The sequence below is a fragment of the Oncorhynchus keta genome, chromosome 22, assembly GCF_023373465.1.
Source record: "Oncorhynchus keta strain PuntledgeMale-10-30-2019 chromosome 22, Oket_V2, whole genome shotgun sequence".
Classification (NCBI taxonomy): domain Eukaryota; kingdom Metazoa; phylum Chordata; class Actinopteri; order Salmoniformes; family Salmonidae; genus Oncorhynchus; species Oncorhynchus keta.
Window position 1 is genome coordinate 53201667 of NC_068442.1, and position 16353 is coordinate 53218019.

Below are 16353 nucleotides of genomic sequence, written 5' to 3' on the forward strand. Positions count from 1 at the left end.
CTACACATCTAGCAGATAGCAGCTCCAGCATCACTCTACACCTCTACACATCTAGCAGATAGCTGCTCCAGCATCACTCTACACATCTAGCAGATAGCTGCTCCAGCATCACTCTACACCTCTAGCAGATAGCTGCTGGAGCATCACTCTACACCTCTAGCAGATAGCTGCTCCAGCATCACTCTACACATCTAGCAGATAGCTGCTCCAGCATCACTCTACACCTCTACACCTCTAGCAGATAGCTTCTCCAGCATCACTCTACACCTCTAGCAGATAGCTTCTCCAGCATCACTCTACACCTCTAGCAGATAGCTTCTCCAGCATCACTCTACACATCTAGCAGATAGCTGCTCCAGCATCACTCTACACATCTAGCAGATAGCTGCTCCAGCATCACTCTACACCTCTACACATCTAGAAGATAGCTTCTCCAGCATCACTCTACACCTCTACACATCTAGCAGATAGCTGCTCCAGCATCACTCTACACCTCTACACATCTAGCAGATAGCTGCTCCAGTATCACTCTACACATCTAGCGGATAGCTTCTCCAGCATCACTCTACACATCTAGCAGATAGCTACTCCAGCATCACTCTACACCTCTAGCAGATAGCTGCTCCAGCATCACTCTACACCTCTAGCAGATAGCTGCTCCAGCATCACTCTACACCTCTACACATCTAGCAGATAGCTGCTCCAGCATCACTCTACACATCTAGCAGATATCTGCTGGAGCATCACTCTCACCTCTAGCAGATAGCTGCTCCAGCATCACTCTACACCTCTAGCAGATAGCTGCTGGAGCATCACTCTACACCTCTAGCAGATAGCTGCTCCAGCATCACTCTACACATCTAGCAGATAGCTGCTCCAGCATCACTCTACACCTCTAGCAGATAGCTGCTCCAGCATCACTCTACACATCTAGCAGATAGCTGCTCCAGCATCACTCTACACATCTAGCAGATAGCTGCTCCAGCATCACTCTACACCTCTAGCAGATAGCTGCTCCAGCATCACTCTACACATCTAGCAGATAGCTGCTCCAGCATCACTCTACACCTGTAGCAGATAGCTGCTCCAGCATCACTCTACACATCTAGCAGATAGCTGCTCCAGCATCACTCTACACATCTAACAGATAGCTGCTCCAGCATCACTCTACACATCTAGCAGATAGCTGCTCCAGCATCACTCTACACATCTAGCAGATAGCTGCTCCAGCATCACTCTACACATCTAGCAGATAGCTGCTCCAGCATCACTCTGCACATCTAGCAGATAGCTGCTCCAGCATCACTCTACACCTCTACACATCTAGCAGATAGCTTCTCCAGCATCACTCTACACCTCTAGCAGATAGCTGCTCCAGCATCACTCTACACCTCTAGCAGATAGCTGCTCCAGCATCACTCTACACCTCTACACCTCTAGCAGATAGCTTCTCAGCATCACTCTACACCTCTAGCAGATAGCTGCTCCAGCATCACTCTACACATCTAGCAGATAGCTTCTCCAGCATCACTCTACACATCTAGCAGATAGCTGCTCCAGCATCACTCTACACCTCTACACCTCTAGCAGATAGCTGCTCCAGCATCACTCTACACCTCTACACCTCTAGCAGATAGCTTCTCCAGCATCACTCTACACCTCTAGCAGATAGCTGCTGGAGCATCACTCTACACCTCTAGCAGATAGCTGCTCCAGCATCACTGTACACATCTAGCAGATAGCTGCTCCAGCATCACTCTACACATCTACACATCTAGCAGATATCTGCTAGAGCATCACTCTACACCTCTAGCAGATATCTGCTAGAGCATCACTCTACACCTCTAGCAGATAGCTGCTCCAGCATCACTCTACACCTCTAGCAGATAGCTGCTGGAGCATCACTCTACACCTCTAGCAGATAGCTGCTCCAGCATCACTCTACACATCTAGCAGATAGCTGCTCCAGCATCACTCTACACCTCTAGCAGATAGCTGCTCCAGCATCACTCTACACATCTAGCAGATAGCTGCTCCAGCATCACTCTACACATCTAGCAGATAGCTGCTCCAGCATCACTCTACACCTCTAGCAGATAGCTGCTCCAGCATCACTCTACACATCTAGCAGATAGCTGCTCCAGCATCACTCTACACATCTAGCAGATAGCTGCTCCAGCATCACTCTACACATCTAGCAGATAGCTGCTGGAGCATCAGAGGCCAGTTGGAAAGAGGAGGAGATGTAGAATGTTTAATAGACTAAGTTAGAATCATTGGAGGAGGAGATGTAGAATGTTTCATAGACTAAGTTAGAATCATTAGAGGAGGAGATGTAGAATGTTTCATAGACTAAGTTAGAATCATTAGAGGAGGAGATGTAGAATGTTTCATAGACTAAGTTAGAATCATTAGAGGAGGAGATGTAGAATGTTTAATAGACTAAGTTAGAATCATTAGAGGAGGAGATGTAGAATGTTTCATAGACTAAGTTAGAATCATTAGAGGAGGAGATGTAGAATGTTTCATAGACTAAGTTAGAATCATTAGAGGAGGAGATGTAGAATGTTTCATAGACTAAGTTAGAATCATTAGTAAACACTTCTGCTGTTAGGTCAAGTTTATACACATTAAAATTAAGTTAATAAAAATAAATAAAATCCCCAAAAATGTACTTTACCTTTATTTAACCAGGCAAGTCAGTTAAGAACAAATTCTTGTTTTCAATGACGGGGAACAGTGGGTTCCCCTGTCGTTCTGCCTGTTCAGGGGCAGAACGACAGATTTTCACATTGTCAGCTCGGGGATTCGAACTTGCAACCTTTCGGTTACTAGTCCAACGCTCTAACCACTAGGCTACCCTGCCGCCCCAAAATGAATGTAGGCTAATGTTAATGTATGTTAACCTGTTTTGACAGTGATTTTATTTCCATGATGGCCTTCATCCGTCTGTGACACGCGTATCTTATTACCGCCCCACGTGTGTGATTCTGTGAAAGCTTTGTCAGTTCCTCACACTGGGCCCACACCTTCCTCTTTCCTTTCCCGAGGTCAGGTGGTCACAGTGCTGTCCAATAAGCTTCCTCCTTAATTTAAATTTAAGAGGCTTTATTGGCATGGGAAACATATTTTTTTTATATTGCAAGTGCAATAGACTAATAAACAAAAGTGAAATAAACATACAAAAAATGAACAGTAAACATTACACATACAGATATATATATATATATATACACAGTGTTGTAATGATGTACAAATGGTTAAAGTACAAAAGGGATAAAAAATAAGAATAAATATGGGTTGTAATTTACAATGGTGTTTGTTCTTCACTGGTTGCCCTTTTCTTGTGGCAACAGGTCACAAATCTCGCTGCTGTGATGTCACACTGTGATGTCACCCTGTAGACATGGGAGCTTGTTTGTTTTTGAATTCTCTGTGGGTCTGTGCAATCTGAGGGAAATATGTGTCTCTAATATAGTCATACATTGGGTAGGAGGGTAGGAAGTGCAGCTCAGCTCCCACCTCATTTTGTGGGCAGTGAGCACATAGCCTGTCTTCTCTTGAGAGCCAGGTCTGCCTACGGCGGCCTTTCTCAATACCGGGGCTATGCCCCCCAGAAACACCTGGCTCCGTGTCATTCTAGTAGTGTGTTATCTTGCCCCCCAGAAACACCTGGATCTGTGTCATTCTAGTAGTGTGTTATCTTGCCCCCAGAAACACCTGGATCTGTGTCATTGTAGTAGTGTGTTATCTTGCCCCCAGAAACACCTGGCTCTGTGTCATTGTAGTAGTGTGTTATCTTGCCCCCCAGAAACACCTGGATCTGTGTCATTCTAGTAGTGTGTTATCTTGCCCCCAGAAACACCTGGATCTGTGTCATTGTAGCAGTGTGTTATCTTGCCCCCCCACCCCAGAAACACCTGGATCTGTGTCATTGTAGTAGTGTGTTATCTTGCCCCCAGAAACACCTGGATCTGTGTCATCCTAGTAGTGTGTTATCTTGCCCCCAGAAACACCTGGATCTGTGTCATTGTAGTAGTGTGTTATCTTGCCCCCAGAAACACCTGGATCTGTGTCATTGTAGTAGTGTGTTATCTTGCCCCCAGAAACACCTGGATCCGTGTCATTGTAGTAGTGTGTTATCTTGCCCCCCCCCCCATCAGAAACACCTGGATCTGTGTCATTGTAGCAGTGTGTTATCTTGCCCTCTCTCTTCTATTATCAGATAGACTAGTTGATATGTGCAGTATTTTCCCTCCCTGTCTCTCCTACCTATTTCCTATTAACCTCCCAGTTGTCCTGTCCTCCAGGAACCTGCTCCCCATCTGTCATGTGTGTACAGAGGAAGGAGAGAAGCCTATGGTACTACTGCCCTATATGGACTGGGGTAACCTCAAACTGTTCCTGAGACAGTGCAAGCTGGCCGAGGCCAACAACCCACAGGTGAGCTTCCCGAACCCTGGCTCCGGCCTACTGTCATCCTACCGTTCTACTGCTATCCTACCGTTCTATGGCTATCCTACCATTATCCTAACTCTGGCTCCGGCCTACTGTCATCCTACCGTTCTATGGCTATCCTACCATTATCCTAACCCTGGCTCCGGCCTACTGTCATCCTACCGTTCTACTGCTATCCTACCGTTCTATGGCTATCCTACCATTATCCTAACTCTGGCTCCGGCCTACTGTCATCCTACCGTTCTATGGCTATCCTACCATTATCCTAACCCTGGCTCCGGCCTACTGTCATCCTACCGTTCTATGGCTATCCTACCGTTCTATGGCTATCCTACCATTATCCTAACCCTGGCTCCGGCCTACTGTCATCCTACCGTTCTACTGCTATCCTACCGTTCTATGGCTATCCTACCATTATCCTAACCCTGGCTCCGGCCTACTGTCATCCTACCGTTCTACTGCTATCCTACCGTTCTATGGCTATCCTACCATTATCCTAACTCTGGCTCCGGCCTACTGTCATCCTACCGTTCTATGGCTATCCTACCATTATCCTAACCCTGGCTCCGGCCTACTGTCATCCTACCGTTCTACTGCTATCCTACCGTTCTATGGCTATCCTACCATTATCCTAACCCTGGCTCCGGCCTACTGTCATCCTACCGTTCTATGGCTATCCTACCATTATCCTAACCCTGGCTCCGGCCTACTGTCATCCTACCGTTCTATGGCTATCCTACCATTATCCTAACTCTGGCTCCGGCCTACTGTCATCCTACCGTTCTATGGCTATCCTACCATTATCCTAACCCTGGCTCCGGCCTACTGTCATCCTACCGTCGTCCTGTCATCGTACTGCCGTCGTCCTGCCGTAGTACTGCTGTTGTACTACAGTCATCCTACCATTGTACTACAGTCATCCTACCATTGTACTACCATTGTACTACAGTCATCCCACCATTGTCCGACCATTGTACTACAGTTATCCTACCATTGTACTACAGTCATCCTACCATTGTACTACAGTCATCCTACCATTGTACTACAGTCATCCTACCATTGTACTACAGTCATCCCACCATTGTACTACCATTGTACTACAGTCATCCCACCATTGTCCGACCATTGTACTACAGTTATCCTACCATTGTACTACAGTTATCCCACCATTGTACTACAGTAATCCCACCATTGTCCTACAGTTATCCCACCATTGTACTACAGTAATCCAACCATTGTACTACAGTTATCCCACCATTGTACTACAGTTATCCCACCATTGTACTACAGTTATCCCATCATTGTACTACAGTAATCCTACCATTGTACCACAGTTATCCCACCATTGTACTACAGTTATCCCACCATTGTACTACAGTTATCCCATCATTGTACTACAGTTATCCCATCATTGTACTACAGTTATCCCATCATTGTACTACAGTTATCCCATCATTGTACTACAGTAATCCCACAATTGTACTACAGTTATCCCACAATTGTACTACAGTTATCCCATCATTGTACTACTGTTATCCCATCATTGTACTACAGTTATCCCATCATTGTACTACAGTTATCCCATCATTGTACTACAGTAATCCCACCATTGTACTACAGTTATCCCATCATTGTACTACAGTTATCCCATCATTGTACTACAGTAATCCCACCATTGTCCGACCATTGTACTACAGTTATCCTACCATTGTACTACAGTAATCCCATCATTGTACTACAGTTATCCCATCATTGTACTACAGTTATCCCACCATTGTACTACAGTTATCCCATCATTGTACTACAGTTATCCCATCATTGTACTACAGTTATCCCATCATTGTACTACAGTAATCCCACCATTGTACTACAGTAATCCCACCATTGTACTACAGTTATCGCATCATTGTACTACAGTTATCCCATCATTGTACTACAGTAATCCCACCATTGTCCGACCATTGTACTACAGTTATCCTACCATTGTACTACAGTAATCCCATCATTGTACTACAGTTATCCCATCATTGTACTACAGTAATCCCACCATTGTCCGACCATTGTACTACAGTTATCCTACCATTGTACTACAGTAATCCCATCATTGTACTACAGTTATCCCATCATTGTACTACAGTAATCCCACCATTGTCCGACCATTGTACTACAGTAATCCCACCATTGTACTACAGTTATCCCATCATTGTCCGACCATTGTACTACAGTAATCCCACCATTGTCCGACCATTGTACTACAGTAATCCCACCATTGTACTACAGTAATCCCACCATTGTCCTACCATTGTACTACAGTCATCCCACCATTGTACTACAGTCATCCTACCATTGTACTACAGTTATCGCACCATTGTCCTACCATTGTACTACAGTCATCCCACCATTGTACTACAGTTATCCCACCATTGTCCTACCATTGTACTACAGTTATCCTACCAAATGTCCTACCATTGTACTACAGTCATCCCACCATTGTACTACAGTCATCCCACCATTGTACTACAGTTATCCCACCATTGTCCTACCATTGTACTACAGTTATCCTACCATTGTCCTACCATTGTACTACAGTTATCCCACCATTGTACTACAGTTATCCCACCATTGTCCTACCATTGTACTACAGTTATCCTACCATTGTCCTACCATTGTCCTACAGTTATCCCACCATTGTCCTACCATTGTACTACAGTTATCCCACCATTGTCCTACCATTGTACTACAGTTATCCCACCATTGTCCCACCATTGTACTACAGTCATCCCACCATTGTACTACAGTTATCCCACCATTGTCCTACCATTGTACTACAGTTATCCTACCATTGTCCTACCATTGTACTACAGTTATCCCACCATTGTCCTCCATTTACATTTACATTTAAGTCATTTAGCAGACGCTCTTATCTAGAGCGGCTTACAAATTGGTGCATTCACCTTATGGCATCCAGTAGAATAGTCACTTTACAATAGTGCATCTAAATCTTAAAGGGGGGTGAGGAGGATTACTTATCCTATCCTAGGTATTCCTTAAAGAGGTGTGGTTTCAGGTGTCTCCGGAAGGTGGTGATTGACTCCGCTGTCCTGGCGTCGTGAGGGAGATTGTTCCACCATTGGGGGGCCAGAGCAGCGAACAGTTTTGACTGGGCTGAGCGGGAACTGTACTTCCTCAGTGGTAGGGAGGCGAGCAGGCCAGAGGTGGATGAACGCAGTGCCCTTGTTTGGGTGTAGGGCCTGATCAGAGCCTGGAGGTACTGAGGTGCCGTTCCCCTCACAGCTCCGTAGGCAAGCACCATGGTCTTGTAGCGGATGCGAGCTTCAACTGGAAGCCAGTGGAGAGAGCGGAGGAGCGGGGTGACGTGAGAGAACTTGGGAAGGTTGAACACCAGACGGGCTGCGGCATTCTGGATGAGTTGTAGGGGTTTAATGGCACAGGCAGGGAGCCCAGCCAACAGCGAGTTGCAGTAGTCCAGACGGGAGATGACAAGTGCCTGGATTAGGACCTGCGCCGCTTCCTGTGTGAGGCAGGGTCGTACTCTGCGGATGTTGTAGAGCATGAACCTACAGGAACGGGCCACCGCCTTGATGTTAGTTGAGAACGACAGGGTGTTGTCCAGGATCACGCCAAGGTTCTTAGCGCTCTGGGAGGAGGACACAATGGAGTTGTCAACCGTGATGGCGAGATCATGGAACGGGCAGTCCTTCCCGGGAGGAAGAGCAGCTCCGTCTTGCCGAGGTTCAGCTTGAGGTGGTGATCCGTCATCCACACTGATATGTCTGCCAGACATGCAGAGATGCGATTCGCCACCTGGTCATCAGAAGGGGGAAAGGAGAAGATTAATTGTGTGTCGTCTGCATAGCAATGATAGGAGAGACCATGTGAGGTTATGACAGAGCCAAGTGACTTGGTGTATAGCGAGAATAGGAGAGGGCCTAGAACAGAGCCCTGGGGGACACCAGTGGTGAGAGAGCGTGGTGAGGAGACAGATTCTCGCCACGCCACCTGGTAGGAGCGACCTGTCAGGTAGGACGCAATCCAAGCGTGGGCCGCGCCGGAGATGCCCAACTCGGAGAGGGTGGAGAGGAGGATCTGATGGTTCACAGTATCGAAGGCAGCCGATAGGTCTAGAAGGATGAGAGCAGAGGAGAGAGAGTTAGCTTTAGCGGTGCGGAGCGCCTCCGTGATACAGAGAAGAGCAGTCTCAGTTGAATGACTAGTCTTGAAACCTGACTGATTTGGATCAAGAAGGTCATTCAGAGAGAGATAGCGGGAGAGCTGGCCAAGGACGGCACGTTCAAGAGTTTTGGAGAGAAAAGAAAGAAGGGATACTGGTCTGTAGTTGTTGACATCGGAGGGATTGAGTGTAGGTTTTTTCAGAAGGGGTGCAACTCTCGCTCTCTTGAGGACGGAAGGGACGTAGCCAGCGGTCAGGGATGAGTTGATGAGCGAGGTGAGGTAAGGGAGAAGGTCTCCGGAAATGGTCTGGAGAAGAGAGGAGGGGATAGGGTCAAGCGGGCAGGTTGTTGGGCGGCCGGCCGTCACAAGACGCGAGATTTCATCTGGAGAGAGAGGGAGAAAGAGGTCAGAGCACAGGGTAGGGCAGTGTGAGCAGAACCAGCGGTGCCGTTTGACTTAGCAAACCAGGATCGGATGTCGTCGACCTTCTTTTCAAAATGGTTGACGAAGTCATCTGCAGAGAGGGAGGAGGGGGGGAGGGGGAGGAGGATTCAGGAGTGAGGAGAAGGTGGCAAAGAGCTTCCTAGGGTTAGAGGCAGATGCTTGGAATTTAGAGTTGTAGAAAATGGCTTTAGCAGCAGAGACAGAGGAGGAAAATGTAGAGAGGAGGGAGTGAAAGGATGCCAGGTCCGCAGGGAGGCGGTGTTTTCCTCCATTTCCGCTCAGCTGCCCGGAGCCCTATTCTGTGAGCACGCAATGAGTCGTCGAGCCACGGGGCGGGAGGGGAGGACCGCGCCGGCCTGGAGGATAGGGGACATAGAGAGTCAAAGGATGCAGTAAGGGAGGAGAGGAGGGTTGAGGAGGCAGAATCAGGAGATAGGTTGGAGAAGGTATGAGCAGAGGGAAGAGATGATAGGATGGAAGAGGAGAGAGTAGCGGGGGAGAGAGAGCGAAGGTTGGGACGGCGCGATACCATCCGAGTAGGGGCAGTGTGGGAGGTGTTAGATGAGAGCGAGAGGGAAAAGGATACAAGGTAGTGGTCGGTGACTTGGAGGGGAGTTGCAATGAGGTTAGTGGAAGAACAGCATCTAGTAAAGATGAGGTCGAGCGTATTGCCTGCCTTGTGAGTAGGGGGGGAAGGTGAGAGGGTGAGGTCAAAAGAGGAGAGGAGTGGAAAGAAGGAGGCAGAGAGGAATGAGTCAAAGGTAGACGTGGGGAGGTTAAAGTCGCCCAGCACTGTGAGAGGTGAGCCGTCCTCAGGAAAGGAGCTTATCAAGGTATCAAGCTCATTGATGAACTCTCCGAGGGAACCTGGAGGGCGATAAATGATAAGGATGTTAAGCTTGAAAGGGCTGGTAACTGTGACAGCATGGAATTCAAAGGAGGCGATAGACAGATGGGTGAGGGGAGAAAGAGAGAATGACCACTTGGGAGAGATGAGGATCCCGGTGCCACCACCCCGCTGACCAGAAGCTCTCGGGGTGTGCGAGAACACGTGGGCGGACGAAGAGAGAGCAGTAGGAGTAGCAGTGTTGTCTGTGGTGATCCATGTTTCCGTCAGTGCCAAGAAGTCGAGGGACTGGAGGGAGGCATAGGCTGAGATGAACTCTGCCTTGTTGGCCGCAGATCGGCAGTTCACATACCCCTCTCTGCAGGGTATTAACACACACACACACACACACACACCTCTCTGCAGGGTATTAACACACACACCTCTCTGCAGGGTATTAACACACACACACCTCTCTCTACAGGGTATTAACACACACACCTCTCTGCAGGGCATTAACACACACACACACCTCCTCTCTGCAGGGCATTAACTCACACACACACACACACACACACACACACACACACACACACACACACCCCTCTCTACAGGGTATTAAATCACACACACACACCCCTCTCTACAGGGTATTAACACACACACACACACCCCTCTCTACAGGGTATTAAATCACACACACACACCCCTCTCTACAGGGTATTAACACACACACACACACACACACACACACACACCCCTCTCTGCAGGGTATTAACACACACACACCCCTCTCTGCAGGGTATTAACACACACACACCCCTCTCTACAGGGCATTAACACACACACACACACACATACCCCTCTCTACAGGGTATTAACACACACACACACACAGGATATTAACACACACACACACACACACACACACACACACACACACACACACATACCCCTCTCTACAGGGTATTAACACACACCCCTCTCTGCAGGGCATTAACACACACACACACCTCCTCTCTACAGGATATTAACACACACATACCCCTCTCTGCAGGGCATTAACACACACACCTCCTCTCTGCAGGGAATTAACACACACACACACCTCCTCTCTGCAGGGTATTAACACACACACCTCCTCTCTGCAGGGTATTAACACACACACCCCTCTCTGCAGGGCATTAACACACACACCTCCTCTCTGCAGGGCATTAACACACACACCCCTCCTCTGCAGGGCATTAACACACACACACACCTCCTCTCTGCAGGGTATTAACACACACACCCCTCTCTGCAGGGCATTAACACACACACCTCCTCTCTGCAGGGCATTAACACACACACACACCTCCTCTCTGCAGGGTATTAACACACACACCCCTCTCTGCAGGGTATTAACACACACACCCCTCTCTGCAGGGCATTAACACACACACCTCTCTGCAGGGCATTAACACACACACACACCCCCTCTCTGCAGGGCATTAACACACACACCCCTCTCTGCAGGGCATTAACACACACACCTCCTCTCTGCAGGGTATTAACACACACACCTCCTCTCTGCAGGGTATTAACACACACACCCCTCTCTACGGGGCATTAACACACACACCCCTCTCTACAGGGTATTAACACACACACCTCCTCTCTGCAGGGCATTAACACACACACCGCTCTCTGCAGGGTATTAACACACACACCTCCTCTCTGCAGGGCATTAACACACACACACACCTCCTCTCTGCAGGGTATTAACACACACACACACCCCTCTCTGCAGGGTATTAACACACACACCTCCTCTCTGCAGGGTATTAACACACACACCTCCTCTCTGCAGGGTATTAACACACACACCGCTCTCTGCAGGGTATTAACACACACACCTCCTCTCTGCAGGGTATTAACACACACACACACCCTCTCTGCAGGGCATTAACACACACACCCCTCTCTGCAGGGTATTAACACACACACCTCCTCTCTGCAGGGCATTAACACACACACCTCCTCTCTGCAGGGTATTAACACACACACCCCTCTCTGCAGGGTATTAACACACACACCCCTCTCTGCAGGGCATTAACACACACACCTCCTCTCTGCAGGGTATTAACACACACACACACACCCCTCTCTGCAGGGTATTAACACACACACCTCCTCTCTGCAGGGTATTAACACACACACCTCCTCTCTGCAGGGTATTAACACACACACCTCCTCTCTGCAGGGTATTAACACACACACCTCCTCTCTGCAGGGCATTAAAACACACACACCAACTCTCTGCAGGGCATTAACACACACACCCCTCTCTGCAGGGTATTAACACACACACCCCTCTCTACAGGGTATACACACACACACACATCCCCTCTCTACAGGGTATACACACACACACACACCTTTATTCTCTGTAGGGTGGTTTATTCTCTGTAGGGGTGGTTTAATCTCTGTAGGGGGGGGGGTGGTGGTTTATTCTCTGTAGGAGTGGTTTATTCTCTGTAGGGGTGGTGGTTTAATCTCTGTAGGGGTGGTTTATTCTCTGTAGGGGTGGTTTATTCTCTGTAGGGGTGGTTTATTCTCTGTAGGGGTGGTTTATTCTCTGTAGGGGTGGTGGTTTATTCTCTGTAGGGGTGGTTTAATCTCTGTAGGGGTGGTTTATTCTCTGTAGGGGTGGTTTATTCTCTGTAGGGGTGGTTTATTCTCTGTAGGGGTGGTTTATTCTCTGTAGGGTGGTTTATTCTCTGTAGGGGTGGTTTAATCTCTGTAGGGGGGGGGTGGTGGTTTATTCTCTGTAGGAGTGGTTTATTCTCTGTAGGAGTGGTGGTTTATTCTCTGTAGGAGTGGTGGTTTAATCTCTGTAGGGGTGGTTTAATCTCTGTAGGGGTGGTTTATTCTCTGTAGGGGTGGTTTATTCTCTGTAGGGGTGGTTTATTCTCTGTAGGGGTGGTTTAATCTCTGTAGGGGTGGTTTATTCTCTGTAGGGGTGGTTTAATCTCTGTAGGGGTGGTTTAATCTCTGTAGGGGTGGTTTAATCTCTGTAGGGGTGGTTTATTCTCTGTAGGGGTGGTTTATTCTCTGTGGGGGTGGTTTATTCTCTGTAGGGGTGGTGGTTTATTCTCTGTAGGGGTGGTGGTTTATTCTCTGTAGGGGTGGTGGTTTAATCTCTGTGGGAGTGGTGGTTTAATCTCTGTAGGGGTGGTTTAATCTCTGTAGGGGTGGTTTATTCTCTGTAGGGTGGTTTATTCTCTGCAGGGGTGGTTTATTCTCTGCAGGGGTGGTTTATTCTATGTAGGGGTGGTGGTTTAATCTCTGTACGGGTGGTTTATTCTCTGTAGGGGTGGTTTATTCTCTGTAGGAGTGGTGGTTTATTCTCTCTAGGAGTGGTGGTTTATTCTCTGTAGGGGTGGTTTATTCTCTGTAGGAGTGGTTTATTCTCTGTAGGGGTGGTTTATTCTCTGTAGGGGTGGTTTATTCTCTGTAGGGGTGGTTTAATCTCTGTAGGGGTGGTTTAATCTCTGTAGGGGTGGTTTAATCTCTGTAGGGGTGGTTTATTCTCTGTAGGGGTGGTGGTTTAATCTCTGTAGGGGTGGTTTATTCTCTGTAGGAGTGGTGGTTTAATCTCTGTAGGAGTGGTGGTTTATTCTCTGTAGGGGTGGTTTATTCTCTGGAGGTGTGGTTTAATCTCAGTGTGGTGGAATTGTAATGATTTAAAAGCTCACCAACCAGGCTAGTCCTCTGAATGTCCACTTTCGTTCTCTCTCTCTCAGTCTCTGACTTTCTCTCTTTCTCTCTCATTCATATACTTACATGTACATATTCTCATTCACCCCTTTATATTTGTGGTCTCTTGCTCTCCATCTATCGGTGTGTGTGTGTGTAATATGTATGTATATGTGCTTATTTTCTCTCCTCCCTCTCTAGGCCATCTCCCAGCAGGACTTAGTTCACATGGCGATCCAGATCGCATGCGGGATGAGCTACCTGGCCAGAAGAGAGGTCATCCACAAAGACCTGGCCTCCAGGAACTGTGTGTGAGTATCTCATGACGGCCCTTCTCGTGCTAATATACCATTTTTTTTTAAACCTACAGAAAGTGTTGAGTATCAACTATGGTTGTATTGTTGTGTTGATGGATTTGTATATTCTGCGAAAAGTTCTACCCAAAAGTTTTGTTTAATTTAGTTACATTTATTCATTTATGAATGATACAAATATGAAAATTTCGTTCCTGGCTCTAGATTAATAAGACACATACAATTTATACAGTGCCAGTCAGAAGTTTGGACACACCTACTCATTCAAGGGTTTTTCTATTGTTCTGACTATTTTCTACATTGTAGAATAATAGTAAAGACATCAAAACTATGAAATAACACACGTGGAGTCATGTAGTAACCAAAAAAGTGTTAAACCAATCCAAATATATACTTTAGATTCTTCAAAGTAGCCACCGTTTGCCTTGATGACAGCTTTGGACACTCTTGGCATTCTCTCAACCAGCTTCACCTGGAATGCTTTTCCAACCGTCTTGAAGGAGTTCCCACATATGCTGAGCGCTTGTTGGCTCCTTTTCCTTCACTCTGCGGTCCAACTCATCACAAACCAACTCAATTGGGTTGAGGTCGGGTGATTGTGGAGGCCAGGTCATCTGATGCAGCACTCCATCCAATCTCCTTCCTGGTCAAATAGCCCTTACATAGAGTGAAGGTGTGTTGGGTCATTGTCTTGTTGAAAAACAAATGATATTCCCATTAAGCGCAAACCAGATGGGATGGTGTATTGCTGCAGAATGCTGTGGTAGCCATGCTGTGCCTTGAATTCTAAATAAAATCACCAACAGTGTCACCAGCAAAACACCATCACACCTCCTCCTCCATGCTTCACGGTGGGAACCACACATGCAGAGAGCATCCGTTCACTTACTCTGCGTCTCACAAAGACATCACACCTCCTCCTCCATGCTTCACGGTGGGAACCACACATGCAGAGAGCATCCGTTCACTTACTCTGCGTCTCACAAAGACATCACACCTCCTCCTCCATGCTTCACGGTGGGAACCACACATGCAGAGAGCATCCGTTCACTTACTCTGCGTCTCACAAAGACATGGTGGTTGGAACCAAACATCTCAGATTTGGACTCATCAGACCAATGGACAGATTTCTACCGCTCTAATGTCCATTGCTTGTGTTTCTTGGCCCAAGCAAGTCTCTTCTTCTTAACGGTGTCCTTTTGTAGTGGTTTCTTTGCAGCAATTTGACCATGAAGACCTGATTCACACAGTGTCCTCTGAACAGTTGATGTTGAGATGTGTCTGTTACTTGAACTCTGTGAAGCAATTATTTGGGCTGCGATTTCTGAGGCTGGTAACTCTGATGAACTCATCCTCTGCAGGAGAGGTAACTCTGGGTCTTCCTTTCCTGTGGCGGTCCTCATGAGAACCAGTTTCATCATAACGCTTGATGGTTTTTGAGACTGCACTTGAAGAAATTTAAAAATTCTTGAAAGGCAAAGAAGATTTGAGGCTGTAACTGCAGCCAAAGGTGCCTCAACAACGTACAGAGTGAAGGGTCTGAATACTTATGTAAATGTGATATTTCAGTTTGTATTTTTACAAAAACCTGTTTTTGCTTTGCCATTTTATTGTGGTTATTGTGTGTGGATAGAGGAGGGGGAAAAAACAATTGAATCATTTTTAGGATGTAACGTAACAAAATGTAGAAAATCTCATGGGGTCTGAATACTTTCCGAATGCACTCTATCTACCTCAATTACCTAGTGCTTTATATAGCTCCACATTGATCTGGTACTTCCTGTATATAGCTCCACATTGATCTGGTACTTCCTGTATATAGCTCCACATTGATCTGGTACTTCCTGTATATAGCTCCACATTGATCTGGTACTTCCTGTATATAGCTCCACATTGATCTGGTACTTCCTGTATATAGCTCCACATTGATCTGGTACTTCCTGTGTATAGCTCCACTTTGATCTGGTACTTCCTGTGTATAGCTCCACATTGATCTGGTACTTCCTGTATATAGGTCCACATTGATCTGGTACTGGTACTTCCTGTATATAGATCCACATTGATCTGGTACTTCCTGTATATAGGTCCACATTGATCTGGTACTGGTACTTCCTGTATATAGATCCACATTGATCTGGTACTCCCTGTATATAGCTCCACATTGATCTGGTACTGGTACTCCCTGTATATAGCTCCACATTGATCTGGTACTTCCTGTATATAGATCCACATTGATCTGGTACTCCCTGTATATAGCTCCACATTGATCTGGTACTTCCTGTATATAGCTCCACATTGATCTGGTACTTCCTGTATATAGCTCCACATTGGTCTGGTACTTCCTGTATATAGCTCCACATTGATCTGGTACTTCCTGTA

At 46.9% G+C, this 16353-nt stretch overlaps 1 protein-coding gene across 2 annotated transcripts in view; it reads left to right on the forward strand.

Moving 5' to 3' along the window:
• Nucleotides 1–16353, forward strand: part of ryk (receptor like tyrosine kinase) — a 158550-nt gene that overhangs the window by 132043 nt on the left and 10154 nt on the right. For both annotated transcript variants that reach the window (XM_052475613.1, XM_052475614.1), the window contains 2 exons: nt 4311–4443; nt 13862–13971. In XM_052475613.1, coding sequence (XP_052331573.1) covers nt 4311–4443; nt 13862–13971 — 243 coding nt within the window. The remainder of the gene's footprint in view (nt 1–4310; nt 4444–13861; nt 13972–16353) is intronic.